Genomic DNA, 25,347 nt, shown 5'->3' with positions numbered 1-25,347 from the left:
CTGTTGCACAAGACATGTGCTGTGTTGCTAATCACTAGCAGCTCATTTAGCCACAACACGACTCCACTAACAGGAACTTTACACAGCGTTTGTAATCATGTTTCCTGTTTAAATGGATTAATTTGTCATGGATGTATCTGTCAGGACAGTGAATGAGGCAACGAGGCACATTTTTCATCAAATACAACTTCCTTAGGTCAGAGTACTGAATCGTGTGCTGTCGGTTATGTACATGCACGGGAGTTTCACGGCCTGAATCCAGGTTGCGTCGCGAGGCTGGAAGGCTGTCAGTCCATTCTAAGTGACAAAGCCATTTGTTAAGAAATCCAGTTACAGCTTACCAGGTGAGGATGGAAAGAATATATATCTGGTATTCATTACTGCAATAAATTCATTCGTATAGTATAATCTAACCATCCAACCTCATGGGGCGGCTGGTTAGCCCAGTGGGTAATACGTTCGCAGAAGACACACTGGTTTCTCACAATGGTTGATGCCTATTTCTGGACTCACATACCGTAATATTGCCGGAATATTGCTAAAAGCGGCGTAAAGCTAAACTCGCTCACTCCAACCTCATGTCCGTCAAAACGGAATACAAGTGTGAAATAGGAGGTAACTTTCATATTGATTTACATTCAGGTTAAGTGAGTAAATGAGTTTAGTTTTACGCCGCACTCAGCAATATTCCAGCTATACGGCGGCGGTCTGTAAATAATCGAATCTGGAACAGACTATCCAGTGATCAATTGCAAGAGCATCGATAAATGCAATTGGGAACCGATGACAGTAAGCCCGACTGGCCCTTAGTGACTTCTTACAAGCCTGGGTTACTGAAGATCAGTCCAAATGATTCTGTCTATGGATGGAGAATGTAGTAAGAAGAAAGTAAGTACGTATTTACAACGTAAGGGCATCACTATCTATACTACCCAGAAAGAAACCAAAACCTTCTATGCAGAGCGAGTAGTCAGTACCATTGAAAACATAAGATGCAGAAAGAACTTACTTAAGCATCCCTGACATAGCTCACGATTTCATGAACCCCGCACTTAATCCTTTGGAGCATATCTGGGACATGATTGGTCGCCGTGTGCAACGCAGGGGTCCTCCTGTACAGAGCCTTGCCCAACTGGTAAGCTGCTTTGCTCGACGAATGACGCAGACTGTCCCTTCTGAGGATGAGGAGGCTGACAGAGGATATGAGGAGGAGAATGCTGGCTGTCATGCAGTCACTTGGAGGTTACATTCAGTATTGACTTCGAATCGCGTAAGACAAGCAAAATGACAGTCGAATGTTCACATTCAACAATAAATTCATATCAGGGACATACTTTTACAGACAAAGCTTTGTATAACAATCAGTGGGGAGGCAAAAACAAACGGCAACCACAACGACCAGAGAAGGACCATCAGTACTAGCAACATACGATTACCTGCAGAGACAAACGACGACCACCACCACCAACATCGGAAGCAACAAACGACTACTAACACCAGTAAACGACCAGCCGTGGCTAAAAAAGACGGCTACCACAACCAACAGCAGGCAATGACGACGACTACCTCGAAATTTATAACTGGTAAAATCTTAAGCAACTAAAATCTTTGGAGTTTCTGAATAAACTGGGCTAAAGGGCTTGCAAGACACGGCCTGTCTCGCATAAATAACATGCTGCAAGTGGAAACATTGCCTTCTTCAATTGTTCAAACTCTGAATGGACAATTCAAAACAATCGACACGCAACATCCATATACCGTCAGAAATCTCGCGAAATCCCGCGAAAGCTCGCGAAATTGCAAGAGTGAGTATTACTATCGAGTCGATAGCTAAAACCGCCATTCTCAGATGCTGAAAGAAGTGGGAAACAACATACTCCGAGCAGGATAATACGGTGAGATGTCCGCAAGTGATTGGTAACTGCAGTCACCTTTTTAGACTAAGGTTTAGTCTCTGAATATATATCATCTTCATAGCAACAAGAAAGCCATTTTAATTGAAAAGGAACCCCAGGGAGACCAGAGATTCATTTACTTTTGAACTACGAATCAATACATAGATAACTTATTAAAATTATTGCTTGCAAGCATTTTTTATTTATTTCGACATCCAAATTCACCTGTGGATTGGTTCGTATTTCGGTACAACGTGGATAGGTACGTCTGTGGGGTTGAAATGCCAAAATAATACTCCCCAATTCACCACAGTTTCTATGCAAAAAAAGTTGTACGTCACCTTCTTCATAATTGTTTTATTCAGATATTTTAACCTTTTACACCGGTATATCTCATGAGCCGCAGTACATCGATTCTACTGTTAGTATAATAGTGCGGGGTGGGGGGTGGGGCATGATTTCAAAATTGACAACCGTGCGCGCGTCCATGCGTGCCTGCGCGCTTGTGTGTGTAAAAGGACAGACGAGTTCACTTGAAACGTTAATTAAAGGCAAATGCATGACATTATTCCGGTAACATGTGTTTGTTTTTCTTTTGTTTTAACTAGATCGACTGGTTATACAGGCTAGTGCATCTCGCGAAATGATCAGCTCTTACGAGAAAGGTCCAAAGTAGTTGCGTCTTCTCACAAACAGAATAATAGGGTACTGAAAAACAATAGTTTTATACTATAGATATATAATAATTACATTCACTTACAAGGTAGATGTGAGTGCAGTTCACATACTCCCGCTTATAGTCTGATCGCCTGCAATACCATTATTGAATACCAAAATAATATTTTAGGAAAACTTCCAATTTGGGCATAATACAACTGAAAACCAAAATCCACAATGGCACCAGGTAAGGGTAAGTCTCAACTTTATAAGTGGTATAGTTTTTTAGTTCTGTGCCGGAAATAAAACAAAGTCGGAATTTTGGGCCGTTTTGGGTTTCAATTTCAAAACTTTTGGGCAGTACAGAATTGAAACCTCCCAAAAGCTCATGTGACCATAAGAGCAAGTAAGAATATTAGAAACTCAGTTGTTCGATTTAGGCTGGGTCTTACAAGTCTAATGATCAATGACAGTAGAAAACGTGATCTAGAAAAGTCCTTGCGATTATGCCCTTTGTGTAGTTCTGGAATTGAATATGAATTCCGTTTTATCTTTTCTTCCCAACTTTTAAGGTACTGAGAAGAAAATATCTTGGCGAACATTATTGTCCAAATCATGTCAGTTGCACCGTTTTCGCTAATCACGAACGGGCTGAGCTATATATAAGCCATTCTTATTTCATACATGAATTCGTCTTTCAGATACAATCAGCTCACTCACTGCCAATGTATGAGTTGGAAATCGTGTCTTATTGATATTGTTTAGATTTTCAATAGATGAATCACACGGTTATTTTTTTAACGTTACCAAAGACATGGGCTTGTGTTTTATTCTCTATTTTGGTCCCTAAAGAAATTTCCAGTTTGTAAAATTATGCACAATCCCACCCCCTACCAACCCATTTTTACAACATGTATTTACCCATATATACAACATATATTTACCCATATTTACAGCATAGATTTACCCATATTTACAACACGTATTTACCCATATTTACGCACATGGGTGATTCTCAACGTTGATTGTCGGCTAAGCAGAGAACGAATACGACTGACTGACGGAACCACGTTTTATGACACAAGTTCATTGGCAACTTCTACCGTTTCATTAACAATTAGAACATGCTGTAATCACACATTCCGATATTTAAAAAAGAAAACATAAAGGTTAAAGAATATGAATAGACTTCGTATTAGATATCGTTTTGCAATAGAATTGCGTCAGAAATACTTTTCTTAAATGAACAACCTTGCAAAAAAAAACCAAAAAAAACCACACACACACACACACACAATCGTTTGCTTTGTTTGTAAACAAACATGGCCGCCATTAGGCTAATCCCGAAAACGTCTCATCCAGAACCTCTCTGAAAATGGTGTGTACCAACACATCAAATCACGCAAATTTCCGGGCACAAAAATGTTCAATCAATAAACAGTTACTCTTCAGTTAATGAGAACGATATCAGTCAATCAATAAATCGTTGTCAAACCCTTGTAACTTCACCGCTCTGGTCACTTATCCTCTGCCTCAGACTGACACCATGACGTCACAGTCTTTGTCGCATGCCGTAAATCTTCATTCTGTACATATACTTCTCGCGGGACCGGTTTATGGCGGTTTATTCCACTTCAACATCTCAAATGACTCCTCTGTCAGCCGCCATTTAGATGGAATATTGGTGAGTGCGGCGTAAAACTAAACTCAGCTCACTCCTCTGTCAGTCGATCATCTACTCCAAAGAGGTATATTCTTCCGGATTCCGACTAGAATTATAGTTCCTGGAACTGCTGTGCTCACCTGGGACCAATGACGCGACTTTAACACGCCGCCCACAGAACAAAATGTTGTCTCACCTTCAAAATTTTTCCTTTATATATTTCCAGAATTTCATTCACAGTGCAGTACATGGCTTGTAAAGAAACCTGGAAAATGTTAAAGTAACACTCGTACTTCCGTGTGTTTTCTTATTCGTTTTCTTTCGAAGAAAGAAACGCGGTTATAGGGAATTTGACACTATGTAAATATTGACTCAGAGAGCTTACGTTTAAATGTTTAGAGAACTTGAAGTGAAAGGTACAATAAGCATAGCCCTCAGTCGTTTGTCCAGAATCAGGCATACTTTGACAGAGGGAAATAATGACTACATTGACTCTGATATTTATCTAGATCCTGTGATATTAACTATATTGACTGATGTCAGGCACCATATTTATTCACCACTCAGCTGAATATATTAGATAGAGAATTCAGTACGTAAAAGCACATGATCTTTCAATGATCAGAGCACTATACATGCGTAAAAGATTCAATGGATAATTACACAAACACTGGTCACATGACTGCTTCATTGTTCACATGATTGCTTCACTCAAACATTTATCAGTCCCCCAGAGTCGAATCTTTTGAATCTCTGTTTATTGTTTAATGCTACGTCCAGCAGTATACAGTACATGGTGGGGGAGGTCTGTAAATAATGGAGTGTGGTGGAACCTGGTAGTTGATTGACCTCGTGAGCATCGATTCATTGATCACGGCGTCACGGTCCAATGGAGACATTCAGGCAGACAGGCAAAAGATTAGACTGGACTTGTGTTTTGGATAATGACTCTGTCAAACATTTCCACAGAGCCCGACCATCAGATCAATGAATTTTTCGTCCATTGAATCCTTATGGTTTCAACCTCCTAAACAAACTGACACGTCTGTGCTGGGACGTCTGATTTGGTTAAGAAGCGTCAGCTGGATTTGTGAAGTGATTTGGAGGTCAAACCAAGGTCCTAAATGACTGTGTGAGTTTAGTATCCGCCACTTTAGCAATTCATCAACGGGCTTTACGTTCTGTTGGCCCCATGTAGACGGCGGATGTACTTCATTTATTAATGGGCTTCACGCTTTGTACCCATGTAGGGTATCAAATCCGTGTCCTCAAAATGACGAGGAGAGGGTGCACATCCCGCAAATTCAGTACTCCCATTAAATTAAGGGTTCACTCCTACATCACAGACATCCCAAAATACAGATGGAAATAGCACACTAATTTCTTAGGCGATGTTGGTCACCCCCTGCTAATGAATGGTCGGGTCCATACTTTCATAAAACTGGAGAACAAGGGACTATGTGGACATCCTTGTCTAACACAAGTGAAACAATCAAAATAAAGGATACCATTTGCTTTAAACATATCTATTTCCAAGAGTGGACCGAATTAGTAAACATGCAGGATGTTTTCGAATGATGTTTTGCAATACGCACGCACGCACGCACGCACGCACGCACGCACACAATATTCACCAGTTGCAAGTTGCACCTTCATCCTCGACAAAGGTATTAATAATCTTGTTTATGATAGATGTAGATAATCTGCACAAAGTGCTCAACGACGACATGCCCCTATGATTACTAGGTTCACTATTACTTCCCTATTGTTTGTCCGCTCGTTTATTCGTTCGTTCGATTTGTTGTAGTTTCTACATTAATGCAAAGTTTCAGCTACATGGCAGCAGCGGTCTGTAAACAGTCGAATCTGGTTCTAACAATCCAGTGATCAACAGCAACTGAAAGTTGATGTTTATATATTTCGTCACCCGTGGGATATTCTCGGTGGTGCGATACTGGGTTAGCCTCAACTTCTGATATTTACTATTTAGTTCGCCTGGCAGACAATCATGTAATTTTTGCAGGAAGAATTCATTCTCAGTGTGCAGTATTATTACGTTAGTCAGCACGTGCCACACCACGTGTACAAAACTACAGCGAACACAGAGAATTCATTAAGATACTGGATGTACATGTACTTCAGTTTCAATGACTTATGTCTTGCCTGTGATGCACAAATTTTAAATACTTTGGATAAACGGTCACACAGTATTGCATTGTCTATTAGTAAGGATGGCGAGTTGGCACACAAGCCCAACCACCTGAGGACGTCATTGTACACTATGTAGAGTTGCGTCCCTTGGATACACCAGAAGCCTGTGATTGTGTGTTGGAAACCAAGTTATATTACAATTCTGGTATTTGTCAGCACAAAGTTATAGCTGACATCACCAGGATGGATTTATAAACATACCCTGAAGAGGCGTGGTATAACTGGGACATCACAGCAGAGTAAACCAAACCCATTTGACAAGAATCAGACTGGCTGAGGGGTGAACCAATGGCTATGTTGCACAGCAGACCTCAGACAGCATGGCAGGGGTCAATTTTAAAAAGACTGCCAAAATATTTCGAACGTGGACGGAAGAAATGCCGGGAAAGGAGAGGGTTCATTCGTCACCACACACCCCTTTCCGTAGCTTCCAAGAAGACTCGTCCCTCTATCGATGAAAGGTATGTGCGAAAATAATTAAAACAATCAGAATGAGTGGAATTGAGGTATTTAGATAAACAAAATACCCCCAAGTACTTCTAACATCGGTTATGGCCTTATGTAATTGTGTACTGCATCGTGAAAATATATTTTTTTTCATTCAGACATTAGAAGGAAAGAATTGTGTTGCCTGAATTGTTTAACAAGGGTAGGGTCATGAGGGGTGAGAGATATTTGATTGTTTGGATTTTGTTTCTGACGATCCTGCAGTCATGATTACGAGATTTTACGTGCGCTTTGCAATTTTATATGTGTGATTATTTATGACTGTGCATCTAACACGCGAACATGTTTTACAGTCTCATTCGCAGGTAATGCTGCATTGGTAGGCCTTATTAGGGAATCAGAACTTAGTTACAGAGCTGATATTTCAAAATATTTGCTATTAATCAAACGTCCATAAAACAAAAGAATTGACCATATAAAATCTGATCCAGTAAAAAAATCGAGTCAATCCAGTGTTCAACAGCACAAGCGTCGATCTACGCAACCGGGATACGAGGCCACGTGTCAACAAAGTCACCCGATCCCATTAGTCGCCTCTTACGACCGGCGGGCGTTGGTTAAAGCGTTTGCTCGTCACGCCGAAGACACGGGTTCGTATCCCCCACATGGGTACAATGTGTGAAGCCCATTTCTGGTGTTCCCCGCTGTGATGTTGCTAGAATATTGCTAAAAGCGGATTTAAACCAAATTCATTTGCGACAGGCATGGGTTACTGAAGGTCAGTTTTAACCCGGATCTTCACGTGTAAGTAGGAGAGGACTTTTTCGAGTGGCCTTTCTACAAAAGTGTTTGTTGATGTTTGGAAGAAAGCAGTACATGGTGAAGACGCGCCCGAACTCTTGACTATGTAATTGGTCTCACAGGAATCGACGGATAGAGCAAAATTCACTATTTCATTTCATTTCTGATTTAAATGGTCAAAATGTTGTGAAACATTCTGGAGATGTCTCTAAACCCAAAAACCTAGTATACGAGCCAGAAATGTGAATGGGACATTAGAGTTTCTGGGGAAAAAGACAATCAGAGGTGCCTTGTACGACTCCACGAGACATTAGGAGCGTCACTGAGTATATTTCAGAATAGGACATGCATGCATTTGTTTTGCCTGTGTTTTGGCCACGAGGCCAACGGCACGGTTGTCATCAAATTCATAACGGCACAATTAGTGCCGGCGCTTAGTGGTTTGCAGAATTTCTAAACGTACATCTTTTTGACAAAAAATGAGCTAGCTTAAATACAATTCATCATTATGTAATAATTAAGGACATAAAAGTATACATTGATGAGTAATTTTAGTAATATGCAGGCAAATATATCTTATACGAAGCTGTATATAAGATGGACGTATTAGCATCACATGGTTTTAATCTTCTTCCCCTTCCGTTACAAAATTCACATAAAGAGTCATTAAAATCAGACCCATTGGGTAATCTATATGTAATGAGTTCAAGTGAGTGAGTTTACTTTTACTCCACACTCAGCAGTGTTCCAGCTGTATGGCGGCAGTCTGTAAATAATTGAGTTTGGACTAGATAACTTAGTGATCAAGAGCATGATCTGACCCGTGAAGGTCCCGGGGTAGAATAGACCTTCAGCAACCCCTGCTTGCCATAAAAGGCGGCTGTCCTTGTCTTAAGAGGCCACTAACGGGATCATGCACAGTCACCTTTTATGGTAAGCATCTATTCTACCCCGGACCTTCACAGGTCTAATGAGTTTAAACCCGTTTAAGCATCTCAATTTCGTTAAAGCCTTCCTTAAATTTGATGGCTGAATTGAACTTAATCTTTTTCACATACATTTATTCACATACATTTCCGAACATCCACAAACATCTTGCAAAATATTGATATCTGATCTCTGTAAGAAGATTTCTTAGGTCCGGAAACTGTAAATGTTATGCATTCTATAATCGCCACTTACACAATACTAAGGGCTTGTAGTAACTTGATACCACATGTCCATTCTCTAAGATCAACTTCTGCAAGAAGAATGGTTTACAACAGGACAACAAGATGCATGGCATCCAAGGTAACTGTATCAAAGAAATTGATTAGGTAAGCGGGTATGATTTTACACTGTTTCAGGGGCATTCAAGCAATATCGGAAAAAGCATCATACGCTATCATGTGTCGAATAGCTATGAGTTTCCGTACATCAATTTGAAAGGAACAATATCAAATTACATTGTCTATAGGTGGATCCATGGGGAAGGGGTATCCCCACCCCCTTGTCCTGAACGTTTATTAACTGACCACTGAGACACTCGTGGAAGCGGGTGAAAATACAGTGTGCACCTCACCCCACGACCTTTTCACCCTCAAAAAACTGATCTCTCCCCCGTGTATTGTAATACCATATGATGTCACCGTTGGTAAAGTAGCTCACCCGTGAAGGTCCCGGGGTAGAATAGACCTTCAGCAACCCATGCTTGCCATAAAAAGCGACTCATGCTGTTGATCACTGGATTATTTACAGACCGCCGCCATATAGCTGGAATATTGCTGAGTGCGGCGTAAAACTAAACTCACTCACTGGTAAAGTAGCTCAGTCACCCGGGAGGAACAATTTTCAGTGCAGAATTAACTCCCTTGAGCATGACAGAAAAATATGTTCGTAGGTTCAAATCCCGAACAGCATAATCACTCTACAGCATTATAGTTTACAGTCTTACCCTGGCATGTGTATAGTCATAACTCTGGTCGATCACGGTATATATTCAAGGCGTTCAGTATAATCTACACTCTGGTTCACTTCAATCAAACTTTCAGCGTACGCTGATATTCATATACATATAAAGAAGGATTTTGGATATCAGTGTACGCTTGTTGGACCCAGGGGGTATTATTTTCATCAATACAAGCCCATGTGTTTTCATCCACACATTGTAAAAGTATTAATTGGCAATGGCAATCTTGAGTAAAATCACAGAGGTATCACTATTCTGTAATGTAAATGTTTCGGGTGATTAAATTAAACAAAACGAGCAAAGAAACAACACATCATGACTTTACGACATTATGACATATTATACTTTCCACAAGCCACATTCCGACTTTATTGTGTGATCCTTTTAATTTTCTGTGTGTCGATCCTGAGTTCGTGCCCCTTATGGCGTCATTCGCGAGACACGATTTCTAATGCTTGTCCTCTGAATGTATATAATTTTGATAGTAACAAACAAACCCATATAAATTTAAAAGGCGTCCCACGGAGACCAGAAAGACCTAGCGAAAATCTAGACTTGTTTCCTTTAGAGGGCAAAGCAGTAGGGAAAATAGTGTGGTTCGGGAACTGTGAGACAGACTTGCCCTTTGAGCGTGTTGTCTTTTCCGTCTGTTCCTTTAATATCATGCGTACGTCGTATTACATAAATATCTGGGCCAAGATAATTCAATTTCCGCGCCCTCTGCTTTCGCAAACTTCTGTAGTTATGATCTACTGAAATAATTTTGTAGTAAACATATAAACGTACGCCAGGCTGGGGTGAAATGGTGAAGATTATTGAATACTTTATGGGTAAAACGTGTTTGCCGTAAGAACAGAAGTACACTCATCTTTAAATATCAGCAATGATATGGCCAGTTTACGAACAAGTGATATGTTTGTTGTAGTACATCACGTAGCACATTGCACAACTGACAAAATGGCGGCGATCATGCGTCCGTCTGCTAGTGTATAACACGTGGCTTATGTCACAACAACTAGAAACTGTGGAAGAGAAACTAGATAAGCGGCTTGAAACGACATGACATCGAGTACCATAGGTTCAGATGTTTTGAAGAAATTTGCTCAAAATGTCACAATTTCGAGCACCAAAGATAGAATCAGCATTCTGCAAGATGTGGCCAGGTTGGCGGCTGAAACAGGTAGAAATACTGACATCAACGATGCTCGTGTTGTTGATAATGACACATGCATTATTAGATGACTCTTATCAAACATTGAATGTATTTTTCCGATATACTTTTCGTATTGCAGGAGCAATTCATCTTGATCGGAGAAGGCACGGAATGTTAAATTGTCCTGTTTTCGATCACAAACAGATCGAAACTAGGCATTTGCGTCAGAAACTAAGTTCAATCGAAACCCTTTTAAATCGAAAGTAATAATTGGCATTTTATGTGATTATAAACCCATAAAAGTTATTTTTCTGGTCTGGTCACGCTCAAAGTATCATTTATTTGCAGTAGGTATGTGTTTTGGGAGTCAAAGACTCGTAGCCGTATATGTAAAAACAATTGCGTTCCTAGGTTATATTAATGGGCTCCCCAAGATACAAAATGTGTGTCCTAGAGAAATGTCTAAAGGTTACTACATCATCAAGGTTTACATGAAAAGATATGTGTTCTAAGGACACACAGTAAGGTTCTCTGTCGCTCTACCAAAAGCTTGGCAAGAAACATAAAGGTCTTGTTAGTACAGTCTGTGGACTTAAAGGGGCTCTGATGCGGAGCAATTTCGGTGGACTGGTTTAAACTTTTGTTATTGTTTTTCTCCTTTGAGTACCCGGATGATATCTCAGAATTTGTGACTGGTTCGTGACCTCTGCTGTGCAGTCCGTATGCACAACTGATAGTTTAATTATTAACAGATCAAGGTCAAGTCATTTTTGTCAGTGTAGATTAGTACATCTACACACACAGCCTTTTGACAAATCCGCTGTAGAAGATAAAAGTAATTAATCAATCAGTGTGTTATCGGTTAATCCTTTGATCGATGTTTGTTTTTGTAACTCAGCAAACCTTCTTGCATCACTTCCATGCTCATATTACATAACATACAATACATTTGCCACTACAGACCTTAATTTATAATGTTGAGTATTTACTCCAGACAGGAGAGATGTCAAATGGGAACCTTTGTTGAGTAACCTGAGTGGTGTTACCACTAATTATACCTGTTATTAATTCATTAACTGACCACCAAGAGAATGATGACAAATAACATGTGTAGGTTTACACGATCAAACGCGAGTTACAGCAAGGAAGATGTAATCTCTGTGTTGCATGCAGCCTGAAAACACTTACGGGCCAAAACTGTTTTGAGGATACCAACAGAACTTCGTTACATAAGAAATACATACATGATACAGGCATTTGATGTGTACTTGAATAAATAGGTGTAATCAGGGGTTTTTTACATAAGAAAATTTTCAGATTTCTCTACCAGTGGCAAAGTCATTGTTTTTAGTTTATGAATTCAAATAAATCAACTGTGTTTTTATTATCATAAATAATAAATGAGGGTAGCTACCTTAGGTGCCAAAATTTACGTATGATATTTACTATCACGGCTGTGCCAGCACTCAAAACTATCTGAATATAAAGCTTTGCAATCTTTCGGACCGAAACTAATGGCTTGCTACGTGCCTGTAGACATCATATTTTCACATAACATGATTTAATATCGAGGTAAAAAACACAGAAATAGGATCAAATTGGATCAGTCACTATACCATCCAAGCATCCGGAAAAAAACTACACTACTAGGATATTTTGTTACGATCAGACAAGGAATACCATGGATGGATATGATGGGCATCCAGCGTCCTGAATGTTTAGTTGAAGAAATTCTGTTAATGTGGACTGGAGCCCAGTCCCTTTGTCTGTCACAGTCGAGGGAGCGGGCGCTGACCAATTTGCAGTTTGGTTTTGTAATTAGACCGTTGGCGAGAAACATTATTTGCTCCGCATCAGTGCCCCTTTAAAAGCGGACCAGTGAATTGCAGCCTAACTCGAAAACTAATAAACATATAATACTTGACGAAACACCGAATCATGATCAAAATCATCTGTGAGGTTCTTGCAGAATTTAAGCCCTGAAAGCAATTTAAGAAACTATCATTAAGATATTGAGGTGACACAACTGTATTGATGATCAACTTTTTTATTTTAATAATGGAAGCATTTCAGTATGGGTTCTTACACTGTTTTCAAGTATATGGGGCAATGAAGGGTTGCACCAGGTTATATGCAAGATAAGATAAAGGGATAACCATAACAAAGGTGGAAAAATGAAGCATTAAAATATTAACTCAGTTATTCGTTAATAGGGAGGAGTGCAAAGAAAGGGACAGCCAGGCATTTGAGAAAGGATGGAGACGGCACAGTACATTTTAATGAATGAATAACTTTGTCAGCACTTGTGTACATGCTTCTGGAACTCCTGGCTGACCCTTTCTCAGCACTCGTATTAAACTTTGAACACTTGCTTCATTAACATGATTAAAGCTGACTTGCCTTTTGTTTATGTTACTGCACTGATACCAGAATCCTCGATATCTCCAGGGTGTATGTTCCGATGAATCTTCACTATACCCTGGATGCATCTACTGTTCAGCCCTTTGATTTTATTGCCTCCCTTTGCTGGCTCCGCATTCTCACAGTAGCCAATCAGCTAAGCTGCCGATACAACCAAGCTTGCCAGTGTCAACAAAGATAGCAGTCACAGATGCAATGGTTTGTTTGCAGTGCCACTCAACTTTTGGCTAAATGACACAGACGAATTGATAGGTCCGAAAATTAAGAAAAAATATATGCAAGAACTCCTTCTCCCTCCTTCAGAGAACTAATCCATCTTTTGTGTTGTCAAGTTTAATCGGTTAGATGATTTGAAAAACAAAATTGAGTTGCAATGGGTTCGCTCAATTTCCCAACATAGACACCTGCCTGGATAAAAAAAACAGCGAAGTGAGGTAATATATTTATAGGGCTGAGCCATAGATGCATCCAGGGTACAGTGGAGTCTTAGTGGAACGTATCCACTGGAGATATCGAGGATGTGATGCCAAGCAAAGAAACCTTTCAAAATTTCCCACTAGACCACAGGACCAGAGAGTAGGCAATAATTAGAGATCATGTCTGTAGTACACTAGTCCAAAGTACCATTTGTGGATTTACTTACCTATCAATACAAAATTCACTGGCCACCAGGACCACTGCAGTCTTATTATTTAGTAGTCCTGATGAATTTTTACTAGCCACAAGACCAGGGTATGTTTCACACACAGTGATACAGTTGAAGTACATCAGTATTTTAGAAATAATTAGCTCTTTCACAAGATATTTTCCCAGTTAGCCTGTCAAGGGAACTTTATTTACAATCCTTGATAATTCTGTGATGCTGTAAGTGATGCTGAGTGCAAATACTCGGGAACTGATGGTTAGAAGTAGTGAGCTACCAAAATACAGTGAGTCAGTCAGAGAAAGGTCATGAAGCATTCAGCTGCATTTAAGGTATATGCACACTGATACAGAAGTGAAATCTGCGTGTTACCAAATTATGAAATAGCATTCATAGTTGGGTATTCATGCTTAACCACAGCATGGTATCTCACTGAGCTAGACTAGAAAACCAGCTTAGTCTGGGCTAGTATAAGTAGTCACACTTGCACATGCATGTCATTATGTGAGCGAAATATTCTAAAGTACAACATTAAGCCCCCATTTCGTCTCACCTCAGCACTCACACATATTTTGAATGACAGAATAATACACTTTGTCTGTGTATTCGGTCTGGGGGTGCTGATGGCACAATTTCCCATTCAGTAAATCCCAGACGAGTCAGGGCCCAAGGTCATGTTACCAGTTCTCAGTTCTGGTTGTTATTTTAAGGTTTGAACACTTCAAGTGACATTTCAGTTTGATAATCAGATTGTTCATCACTCTAATGATTCCAAATAACTGAATATTCACAGTATATATAAGCAGAAAAGTTTCAAGCTGCAAACATTATTGCAACAAAGAATACATGTTTACACTTCTCTGACTAATGTGAATATAAGGCCAGACCAATTTTATTTCTTGTTTTACGGATATTTGTCATCTGAAAACCTAAAGGCAGGCAGGAAAATAAATAAAAATAAAATTTCCAATCAAAGTAATATTCCTTCTACACACTCAAAAGTATTTTACATTTGACAATTTATGAAGTTATTATTCATCAAAAACCGCATAAAAAGTATGTTCTTGTGAGGTTACATTTTTAGCCAATGAAAACATTAGGATTTTACTTTTTGAGTGGAAAAAATTACTTTTTTTTCTGATCCTTGAAAAAATATGGCAGGCGGATCCGTAAAACAAGAAATAACATTGGTCTGGCCTAATGTAAAAAAGTAAGACATAAGAGGCCCTTATTCTCAAAACGTTCATAGCCCTAAGAACTTTGATTGAAGCCAATGTGTTAAGTATGGGCTTAAGAAGTTCGTAGGGCTACGAACGTTTCGAGAATAGCTAGCCAGTCTGTGACACTGTTCCATTATGTGTGTTCCCTCCATCAGATCTGCCAGAAGCAGCTGTCAAAGGGATTTTCAAATTCCTTGTATTTGCCCTTGGGAAGTACAGAGATGGGAGGTCACGGCATGCAGTTCTCACCTTGATACAGGTTCTCGCCAAAAAGAGCCCTGATGTGGTTATCAAGAATCTACAATCTGTTCTTAGTCCAGCTGGAGAGGCAATGAAAAATACAGTCATTCCATGGTAATATCTTTTTTGTATTGATACTGATTTTATTAACACTAATTCAGATAGCTTTTGACATGCATTAGGGGTGAAGTGGTACACTCTCACCACGGTACGTTACGTTTTGAGGTACAAGGTCTTCGGTTTGGTCCGTTTCGGTTTGGTATATGAGATATGATCGTAATTTAGAAAATTCACAAGAGCTGAACTAAACATTGCATTATTTAATAACGTGGAAAAACTTAAACATACTCTTTGTTACTTTGAATGAACAAAACTGTCATTATATACAGGGATTAGGAAAGGCAGGGGCCATGGGCCATTTTGTACATTAGAATGAAAAATGGCCTTTTAAAATTTGGAAGTCTACTATTGATACAAGGGCAGTGACCCATTCAAATTCACGAAGTGGCTAATAATCCTGAAAATGGCCCATTGTCAAAGTTCTCTTTGCCAATCCCTGTATATAAATTATATCAAATAAAGGATAAAAATGATTGCAACATATGAGAACTGGATTGCAACTGGCAAGAGATCCTTCACGCAATCATCAGTATTGTTTGAAATAGCATTCATTCCAGGTCTCACGCAAGATCACTCCCGACAGTTTTCTCACGTCACATGACAAGATTTACCTCTCGAAATATGTTCTCCGTAAATCTAGTGTTCATGTTCTATTTGAAACTTATTCATGAAATGTATGTGGTTGTGAGAATATTAGGAAATTAGTTTTTTAATGTATAAGATCAATTTTTTTATTTATTTATAAGTCAAACATATTCTACCAGTCGTATTTAGATAAGCCCAGTGGGGATTTTATACCTACAATATGTAACAACTTGTCTTTAATGCAAATGATATGTTACATAATGTATGCAGTTACAGAAGGTATAACATGACTGGAGAAATATTTTTATTTGGAATAGCTGAAAAAGGAAACCAGGTACTGACGACATGTAGATCAAAGTAGACGACAACATTAATTTGTGAAGAGTTGCTTAACCTGGCCAACAGAATTCAGCATTGCATTACTTGCAAGATGGACACAGTATTGTCGCTTTCTTATTAATGGTTTATCTCTGTCTGTCATTATCGGCAAGTGGAAATTGCTTGAGAAACAGTTGTTCAGACCGGGTTGGACGTCCTTGGACCAACCTGCATCCAGTCATCAGTCACAGGAAATTCACCAGATTATGTTTCATGGGCACCAAACGGGTACAACATCTCATGGATACATTAATCGATTATAGGTTCAAGACCCAAAAGTGAAATGCCCCGTACTCCCTCACCCACTTCAGCTAATTCATGGCAGACACACTACATCAAGTCATTGCCAAATATTAAGGCTATGTTTACACCAAGGATAACCACAAGTGTGTTCACCTGTTACCCCATTTTTTAACCTGGACCTAATTAGGGGCACATCCATTTTTTTTTTTTTTTTTTTTTTTTTTTTTTTTGACATTAGCCTGAAGAAACCCCTATGGTACCTGTAATAGAATCCCCACTGTCATACTACTCATATGTATTGAACATTTTGCTTATCTAACCTTGAATTGCGTAATTGGTATGCAACAATTACTTTTCAATCTGTCACTGTTAAATTTTTTATGCATATCTTAGCCAGATAAGCAGCTTATCTGTCTCTGTCAAATTGCAATGATTTCAGCCGGAGCTCTTCAGGAGAAGCTCTGATGGGTCTGAGCTGGACCTGTGAAGCCCTGAGAGTTGTGATGAAATCGGAGAAGGGGCTCTCACAGCAGGAGCTCAAGGAAATGGTAATAATATAAACAAGAACAATAATAACAATAATGATAACAATGACAGCAATGTGATTGGCACGATTCAGGAAAAGCATGATAAATATGTGGACCTCGCCTTTGAAATGTCTCAAGGGAGTTGAGCTGATGATAAGCCTTACTGGTCTGACTGTGCCAGGATCACCTGAACCCTCTCTGCTGCATATCTATGTTAATCTGTAAAACATAATAACAATGATATGTGTGTTTGTTCAAAACCATCTCTCCTCTGTGCATGATGAGACTGCCCAGGTAGTCAGTTGATCAGCATACAGGTGTGCAGTTTATGTGTATCTTGAAGCACACAAGAGAGTACTGCCACCTCACCCTACCTAGTACCCCTTAACTGTTGGGTTAATAATGTTAACTCGTAGAAGGGAAAAGACAGATTTCACTCTTAGCATTTTTCAATGAAAGTCTCAGAAATGGTTTTGTAGGGTTCTTTTTATGATTTTTCAGGTTTATTTCAGTGTCTGTCACTGCCTATGACCATGTATTTTAATGTGGTTAGTTTTATTGGTTCCAGGAAACTGTTCAATCGTGTTAAGGATCAGATGTAAAACTTCAAGACTGATGTTCTAATGGTAAAGTGAATTAACCCAAATAATGTTCCTTTCCTTGTTTTTCCAATGTAGGTCAGTGTCCAAGTGTTACTGGTGTTTGGAGCTTTGGCTGATGGAAACAAGGCCATTGACAAATCTGCCTACCGCAAGATGTGCCGAGTTTGGAAATGTGTAAGTTTTATGGACCTTATGTAAATGAGACAACTTTAACAGACAAGTAACCTATGTCGTACACAGCAATTTGCCAGATTTGTGTTATAGTTGTGAGAGTCCTTTAAGTCACCAAAGGTGACTATTGGGATATATCTAGACCTTCAAAGTCCACGTTTGGCCTTAAGTAAGAACTGACAGAGTTCCTAACTCTGCATGCCTGACATGTGTGATTATGAGTTAAAATTCAGGTTCACCGTGATTATGTTTCTCATTCTTTCTCATAAAGATCATCCTTGGGGTACATACATGCATTTTCTGCTGCTGGAAAATGTCACGTGACAGTTGTATCAATGTTTCAATAAAATGTTCTACAATAAACAAAAAGTCTTTTTTGTTCATTATACGGCCCCTCAGGACGTGGAGTCACCCCTCTGCCGCGCATGCGCAGGCAACCAGGTAAGCATCCAAGCCTGTATCATCATTCCTTCTGCTGTCACCATACTTATAAGACCTGCATGCTGGAAAACGATTGGAAAGAGTTCACTCTTAGTTACTTTGAAGATGTCTGAGTCTTCCTCAACTGAATGTATGGTTTATTCGTTCGTTAATAGGGAACAGAACGTTTTATTAAACCTGGCAGTTGAGTTGTTTGTCTGTGACAATTTGCACTGGCTTTCCCGTTGGTTATGCACGTGTTTCTTTCCCATGGCGGAAAGTTGTCGCCCCGCTTGTTGAAGTATTGCGTCTATTACCGATTAGTTCATGTCGCGAATGTCCATGTAATTTTTGGTGATTAGTACTTGCTAATTTTGTGCTGCTGTGCAAGCCATCAGCTTATGCTTGGCATGTTGGCTTTCAGGCTTGTACAGCGTTTTCCACTTGTGGTACAAACATTCCCTCTCAAAACAAGCATGATAAATGTGCCTATGTGCCAGTGCCTATGAAAGGAGAGCGGCAAACCCTCTCTTTTACAAAGAGTTGCGGGAGGGGAGCTGACCCAGGAGCTTCCCCCATCTAAGGCTAAACGGGCTAAGCATGATAAGGCTAAAGAAATTAAGTCTAAGTCTAGCAGTAAACCTGAGTCTTCTGCCCCTTTGTCACAGCGCTCCTTGTATCAGGCTGGACATTTTGACATGTCACTTACAACACTGTTGTTTCAGCAGCACATGGACTCGGTGAAGTCCTCGTCCATGAGTCGGTTGGAGATCTCCAGCAGGAGATCCTCACTCTGGGCGGGCGACGGAGAGTCAGGGGGGTGGATTGCGGGGCTCTGTTCGCTAGCCTGGAGGTGGCTGTCGATCCTTTGTCTTCAGGTCCGGATGCCTCGGCTACCCCGGAATGGGAGGGTTTGCTCCCAGTCCCTCTCTCGCTCCGTTGAAGATTCCTGGGGTTCCGGTCCCTGCGCCACCCCTCCCCATGAGAGCGGTTTTGTCCGAGCTTCCTCCTGCATCTCGGGACTAGTGTTTGGATAATGTTTCGGTGACTGGAGTGGAAGGTGCCTTGGACTCTTCCTTCCCCGCTGTGGCTTGGTCATCCACTGGGTCTGGGTGTGGGTCTTCTTTTCAAGAGGATTCCGGCTTGGCCTCGGGATTGGAGATCGAGGCTATGGACGTCGGGGAGGTCGAGGAGGCTATCTGTTTTTCCTCAGCCTTGAGGGAGGTGCGCCAGCGTATTGCACAAGGTATTCCCCAGACTGCAGTCCCAACTACCGCCCAAACTCGGCTGAGTTCCGCCTGCAGGGCAAGGCGTTTGCTCCTAGGCAGCCTTCGCAGATGCAGTTTTGCATTCTCCCTTCCTTGGTGCTTGATGTGATGGATCCCCTCCTTGCTGGTACTTTGGTTTGCCAGAGCTTGATTGGTGTTACCAGCTGGGGGATGATTTGCTTTTCCTGATACCAGTTGTGGATGTGTGTGTGTTCACTTCGGTCGCCCTCAGGGGAGGCTCGGCTTCCTCGGATGCAGCTCCGACTGCCAAACAAGGGTGTTTGGTTCCGCCTTTTGCCCATGTACTTTCTCGTTCCGAAGGACAGCGGGTTCCGTCCCATTCTCAACTTGGGGGTGCATTCTGGGCAATCTGTCAGTGTCTGGACGCTGGTCCAAAGCCGAAGGCAGTCTTCCCATCAGTGTCTTAGAATTGAGAGCTGTACGTTTGGTTTTCGAGCGCTTTCTGGATCATGTCAGGGGCCAGGTTGTTTGTCTTCAGTTGGACAACTGTACGACCATGACTTACATCCTGAAGCAAGGCGGCACGGTGTCCCGAGCGCTCCTTCGGGAGATATGGGATTTCCTCTCTGGTGCAATCAGTACAACTGTCAGGTGATTCCGATATATCTCCCGGGGCTAGAGAATGTGCAAGCAGACGCTTTCTCTCGCCGGATCTTGGCCCTGCACAAGTTGATGCTCGATCGGCAGATATTCAGAGTTATCTCCCAGTTGTACGGATCATTCCAGGTGGATCTGTTTTCGTCCGGCGAGACGAATCAGATACCTGTGTTCTTCTCTCAAATACCGACCAGAGAGCGTTGGCGTCCGAGACCTTCGTGCTGGATTGGTCAGGACAGGTTCTGTGGGCGTTTTCACCACTCTCCCTGAGTCCCCGGGTCCTCTCCCTGCTGTCCACCCAGCCACCTCGGCTGCTTGTGCTTCTGGCACTGGTTTGGCAGTCACAGAGCTGGTTACCGTAATTCTCAGGTTTCTGTTCTAATACCTTTGCGACCAGACATTCTCACTCTCACTCCACTCCAAGGATTCAGTGGGTGGCTTGGCCTCTGTCATGCTCTAGACTTGAGGCACACAGAATTCCTGCGACAGTTGCAGACACAATTCTGGCTTGGAGGCAGGATTCGACAAACGTTCAATATGAGGATAGGGGGTCCCCTATGCGCACTGGTGTTCAGATAGGGGGATTGCAGATTCCTTTTCTGCGGATTTAGTCTGAGAATTTGAGTTTTTACTAGCTCGTTTGGAAGAAGGCCTGGCGGCTATAACCATTTGTGGCTACTCCACCCCTATTTCCACTTTTCACACCCCTATCGATGGTTCTCTTCTGGGACAGCACCGACTTTTGCAGCGCTTTTTAGCTGGTGTGGATTGGGTTTGACCTGCTGTTAGGCAGCCCACCTTGTGATTTGTCAATTGTGCTTGATTGGCTGTCCGGTCCTACTTTCTCACGTCTGTCGGCTATTTCCATTCAGCTGTTAACATGGAAGGCCATGTTTCTGGTGGTTGTAACATCTGGAAGAAGGGTTGGTGATTTAGATGCCATGTCTGCAGACCTAGCTCTGACCTTCCGGATTCCTACCGTCTGAAGATCGATCACACTTTCCATGTGACAGCTCCTATCATACCTCCTACTCTCACCCAGACTTCTACATCAGGGACCTCTGTAGTGAGCACTCACCCGCTGGATGTCCCTAAGACCCTCAAGGTCTGTATCAAACGAACACAAGGGATCCATACGGGTACCCATCTGTTTTGCTGTTACGGTTGTGAGAAGGCTGGGTTGCCGGCTAGTAAAAAGACTGTATCTCGCTGGCTAGTTTCGGTCACCTGTGCTGCTTACCAGGCTAAGCGCAAGCCTCCCCCTGAGGGGTTGAAGGCTCACTTGGTCAGGGCAATCGCCGCTTCCAAAGCATTTGCATTGACACTGCCCATTGAAGAGATTTGCTCTGCTGCTATTTGGAGCAGGCCTAGCATGTTTATCAAGCATTACCAACTTGACACGCACTCACGTGATAGAGCCCACTTTGGCCGTACTGTTCTCTCCAGTGTACAGTGGACAATGTCCTGCCACCCTGGCCGAGTGAGTCTTGGTTGATTGACAGTTGACGCTGCTGTTACTGCATATAAGTGCTATGTCTCCACTGTTGACCTATCCCACGACTGACGATCTGGTATGATTTGTTGTCAGTCTAGGTTGGGTTTTCCCCCTTACGGTGCTCGCTATAGAAATCACAATATGGGCTGGCTATATTTGCACTTTTTACAGTGCTATATATACAGTGGAAGCTGTCTAATTCGGACTTGACTGGGACCGACTTTTGTGTCCGAATCACGAGGAGTCCAAATTGGACTGGTGAGAGTCAAGACCAGGAGATACGCATGAACAGTATTTTGATGATGAAAGACACATCTAACTGAATAAGTGAAAAAACGAACAAGTAAACATGTACTGGATGGATTAATTTATTTATTCAATGGTTTGATTTTCAGCATGGTCATGTTTTACTTGCGGAAATAGTCCCTTAGGTCGGTTTGTTTGTGTTGTGCAAACCACCGATTCAGTACAGTGGAGTATCCTCTTTTTACAACAAAATTGCCTACCATCAAAATGACACTGAGTGAGTCATGTCATCTTGCTGAACTGCTTTGTTAATTCCTTATCATCACACCTGATAATCCGTTTGAAGTCGGTAATCGGCTAACTACAAAGCACTTCCACCCCAGGCAGTCCTGCTGGTCCGAGTTAATTAGCGATGTTTTCATAGTAAATTACCTTGAAGGGCGGAGATTTCTGTCCAAAATCCGAGTTATATGAAGTCCGAATTAGTTAGCCTGTATGTAATGATAGCTTAGTTAAATTCTGCCGGGACCAACAATTCTCTCCGAATTATATAGAAAACCGAGTTACTTAGGGTCTGAGTAAAACAGCTTCCACTGTATCATGCTTAGCTCTGAGGTCGGTTATCGGTGTGGTTGCTCCCTATTGGTTCCCTCCCATAATGCCTCTTGCAGAAGCTAATTGGGAGTTCACAGGTGAATATTTTTTGCGTAAAGTTAATTTTTGTAATTACTATCGCTATCATTACGTACTGTGCCAGAATTCCTTCCTCCCTAGCATTCGGTCTTTGGGAGCCTGAGCTTATGCATATATGTACCCCAAGGACGATCACTATGAAAAAGAATTGGACAAAGCTGTAGAGGTTTCCAATTCTTTGAAGAGAATCATCCTTGGGGTAGGGCCACCCACCTCCCCACAATTCTGTTCACTGATTTATTCAGCAGAAGGAATGATGATACTGGCTTAGATGCTTACCTCGTTGCCTGTGCATGCACAGCAGAGGGGTGACTCCATATGGTGAGGGGCCGTATAATGAACCAAAAAGACTTTTTGTTTATTGAACAGTATTTTATTAAAACATGGACACAACTGTCACGTGACGTTTGCCGGCAGCAGAAAATGCATATATATACCCCAAGGACGATTCTCTTCAAAGAATTGGAAACCTCTACAGGTTTGCCTAAATTTCTCAGCACCGTATTTGTGCTTATGGATTTCACTAAGGTGTTAAGCATGATGTGTCAATTTTGATCTTGCTCCCATCACTCACTCACTCACTCACTCACTCAATTTGACAAGGACATTTTTGATATTCGTGATTAATTTTATACATTTTTCCTATCTTTACTCTTGACATGAGCAATAAAGCATGAGTCAGGATAAGTATAACATATCAATTTTATTTAGAAAATTACATTCTTCTCATTATGCTAAGACATTTTTAATGCGTATTTATTGTTTTACGTTTTCTTAAAATGTTTTTTTCTTTTTATCAGTTATAATATTTCCTGTGAAAATCAACATTTGCAGGTACCAGGATCAGCTGAGCAGTATGCACAAGCACTAGAAAGTCTTGAAGTTTCCATGCATAATTTATGCACTGTGGCGCTGCTATTCAAATACTTGGTGGCAACGAAAGATCAAGCAACCATTGATAAGCACAAGGTAGGAAATGTTTAGACATTCTTCTGATGTGATGAAACACTGGCCTTTGGACCCTTGGCTTCCATCTTCATGTCTAGGACCACAGGACTCACAAACATATACTGTGAATACTGTACAACTTTTAATCTTGAGAAGAGAAACTGTTTTGGTAGAGTGTCTTAAGACTATCTGCTGCTTTTGATAGAGACATTCATGATTTTATCCAAAATTTTATTGGGGCTGTTTAGATGAAAATATATATGAAATCTAATGCAAACTGGACATTCCTATTGTACTTGTGTATGGCATTGATTTGAAAGACTTGTGTTGGATGAACACGAACTCAGTATTTTGTGTTTCAGGAGCGGTTTGTGGAGGACTATCTGAAAGTGGTGTTGGCGAGCCGGACCAGACCCCCAGTTCATGTTCTGGTCAGTATCAGGGTGGATTGTTCCAGTAGATTGTTGTCCCTTGCTGCAACGCAGAACTGGAGACTATGTATTCAGCAGACCCAATGTCTTCAGATTTCATGTCAGCCTTCATTGGGGGATTATGCAGACACCAGTCGATTTAGGTGATCTTGACCTCATTTGCAAGGTCACCACAACTCTTTGACCACTTTTCAGAGTTTTGTTAACGAGATATTTCACGAACTTTTTCACCAAGTGTTTTCAAATTTGGTGACAGCCCACATTGGGCGATTACACAGACATTGATTTGAGTAACCTTGATTTTATTTTCAATGTGAACACGGCACTTTGTTCACTTTTCAAACTGATGTTAATGTGATATCTCAGAATACGTTGCAACCAATGTCTTCAATTTTGTCGACAGCCTACTTTGGTTGATTATGTAGATACCAGTCATTTCACGCATCTTGTATGTGACCAAAAAGTAAAAAGTAACAAATGTTTTACAAATATTTCATTCCTTTTTAGCAGCGAGGGACATTGCCACATTAGTGCCAAACACTTGTTGAAAGTTGTTGTCGTGGCGATATGGCAGGCTTGAACATGGCACAGCAACTGATGCTGGTAGTTAGGGATGACTTTGTGGAGTGTGTGGTCTGACTGACATGCATGTTGTGATTCATCCTATTTATCAAATGTGTTGCTCATGGTATCATTCACTGGATTTTCTGGTCCAAACATGCTGATTGTGTACATCAGCACCACCTGTTCTTGACGCTTGCCTCCCACATTTATCCAAAGTTCGCACATGCTTGAAAAAACTAAAATTTAAACATTAAACAAAAAATGTATTTAAGCCTTTATCAGGCAGGACCCAGTTAGTAGCAGTTTGACTTGAATTTTCAAAAAGGAGGGAATTCATACATTTCAACCACTTTGCAATGCGTGCGTGGGTGAATTTGCATTGTGAAGCTTTACTTTCCCATCTGTACGAAACCTGTTGATGCATCTGTTGTACCAAACTCACTCGTGTCAATTTGTTTCCAGGAAAGTTGCCATGAGATCCTGCGTCATGTGACCCATGCTGACTTCAAAGGTCAAATTTTGCCAGCTACCCAGAAATGCATGCTTCGTAGTCCAGAAATATGTCTCCAGAGTAAGTTTTTATTAATCACAGAACATTCAAAATTAATCGTTAAAATTAATACCAATTCTTGACTTCTAACCAAGGAATCTTGTTTGCTGCATGTGCCAGACAGGTGGTGTAATGTGTGGCCATGTTGTGAGAGTTGTCTCCCTTACTCGTGGAAACAGACACAGGTCA

General features: G+C 41.1%; 1 protein-coding gene across 1 annotated transcript in view; it reads left to right on the top strand.

Moving 5' to 3' along the window:
* Positions 1–10,558: 10,558 nt before the first annotated feature.
* Positions 10,559–25,347, top strand: part of LOC137293652 (stalled ribosome sensor GCN1-like) — a 64,140-nt gene continuing 49,351 nt past the window's right edge. The window contains exons 1-7 of the mRNA XM_067824333.1: positions 10,559–10,802; positions 15,215–15,413; positions 17,065–17,173; positions 17,830–17,928; positions 23,500–23,634; positions 23,976–24,044; positions 25,071–25,179. Coding sequence (XP_067680434.1) covers positions 10,682–10,802; positions 15,215–15,413; positions 17,065–17,173; positions 17,830–17,928; positions 23,500–23,634; positions 23,976–24,044; positions 25,071–25,179 — 841 coding nt within the window. The 5' untranslated portion in view covers positions 10,559–10,681. The remainder of the gene's footprint in view (positions 10,803–15,214; positions 15,414–17,064; positions 17,174–17,829; positions 17,929–23,499; positions 23,635–23,975; positions 24,045–25,070; positions 25,180–25,347) is intronic.

This window comes from Haliotis asinina, chromosome 1 (assembly GCF_037392515.1).
Source record: "Haliotis asinina isolate JCU_RB_2024 chromosome 1, JCU_Hal_asi_v2, whole genome shotgun sequence".
Classification (NCBI taxonomy): Eukaryota; Metazoa; Mollusca; class Gastropoda; order Lepetellida; family Haliotidae; genus Haliotis; species Haliotis asinina.
The sequence above is the reverse complement of the archived record's forward strand: the minus strand, read 5'-3'. Positions and strand labels throughout refer to the sequence as shown.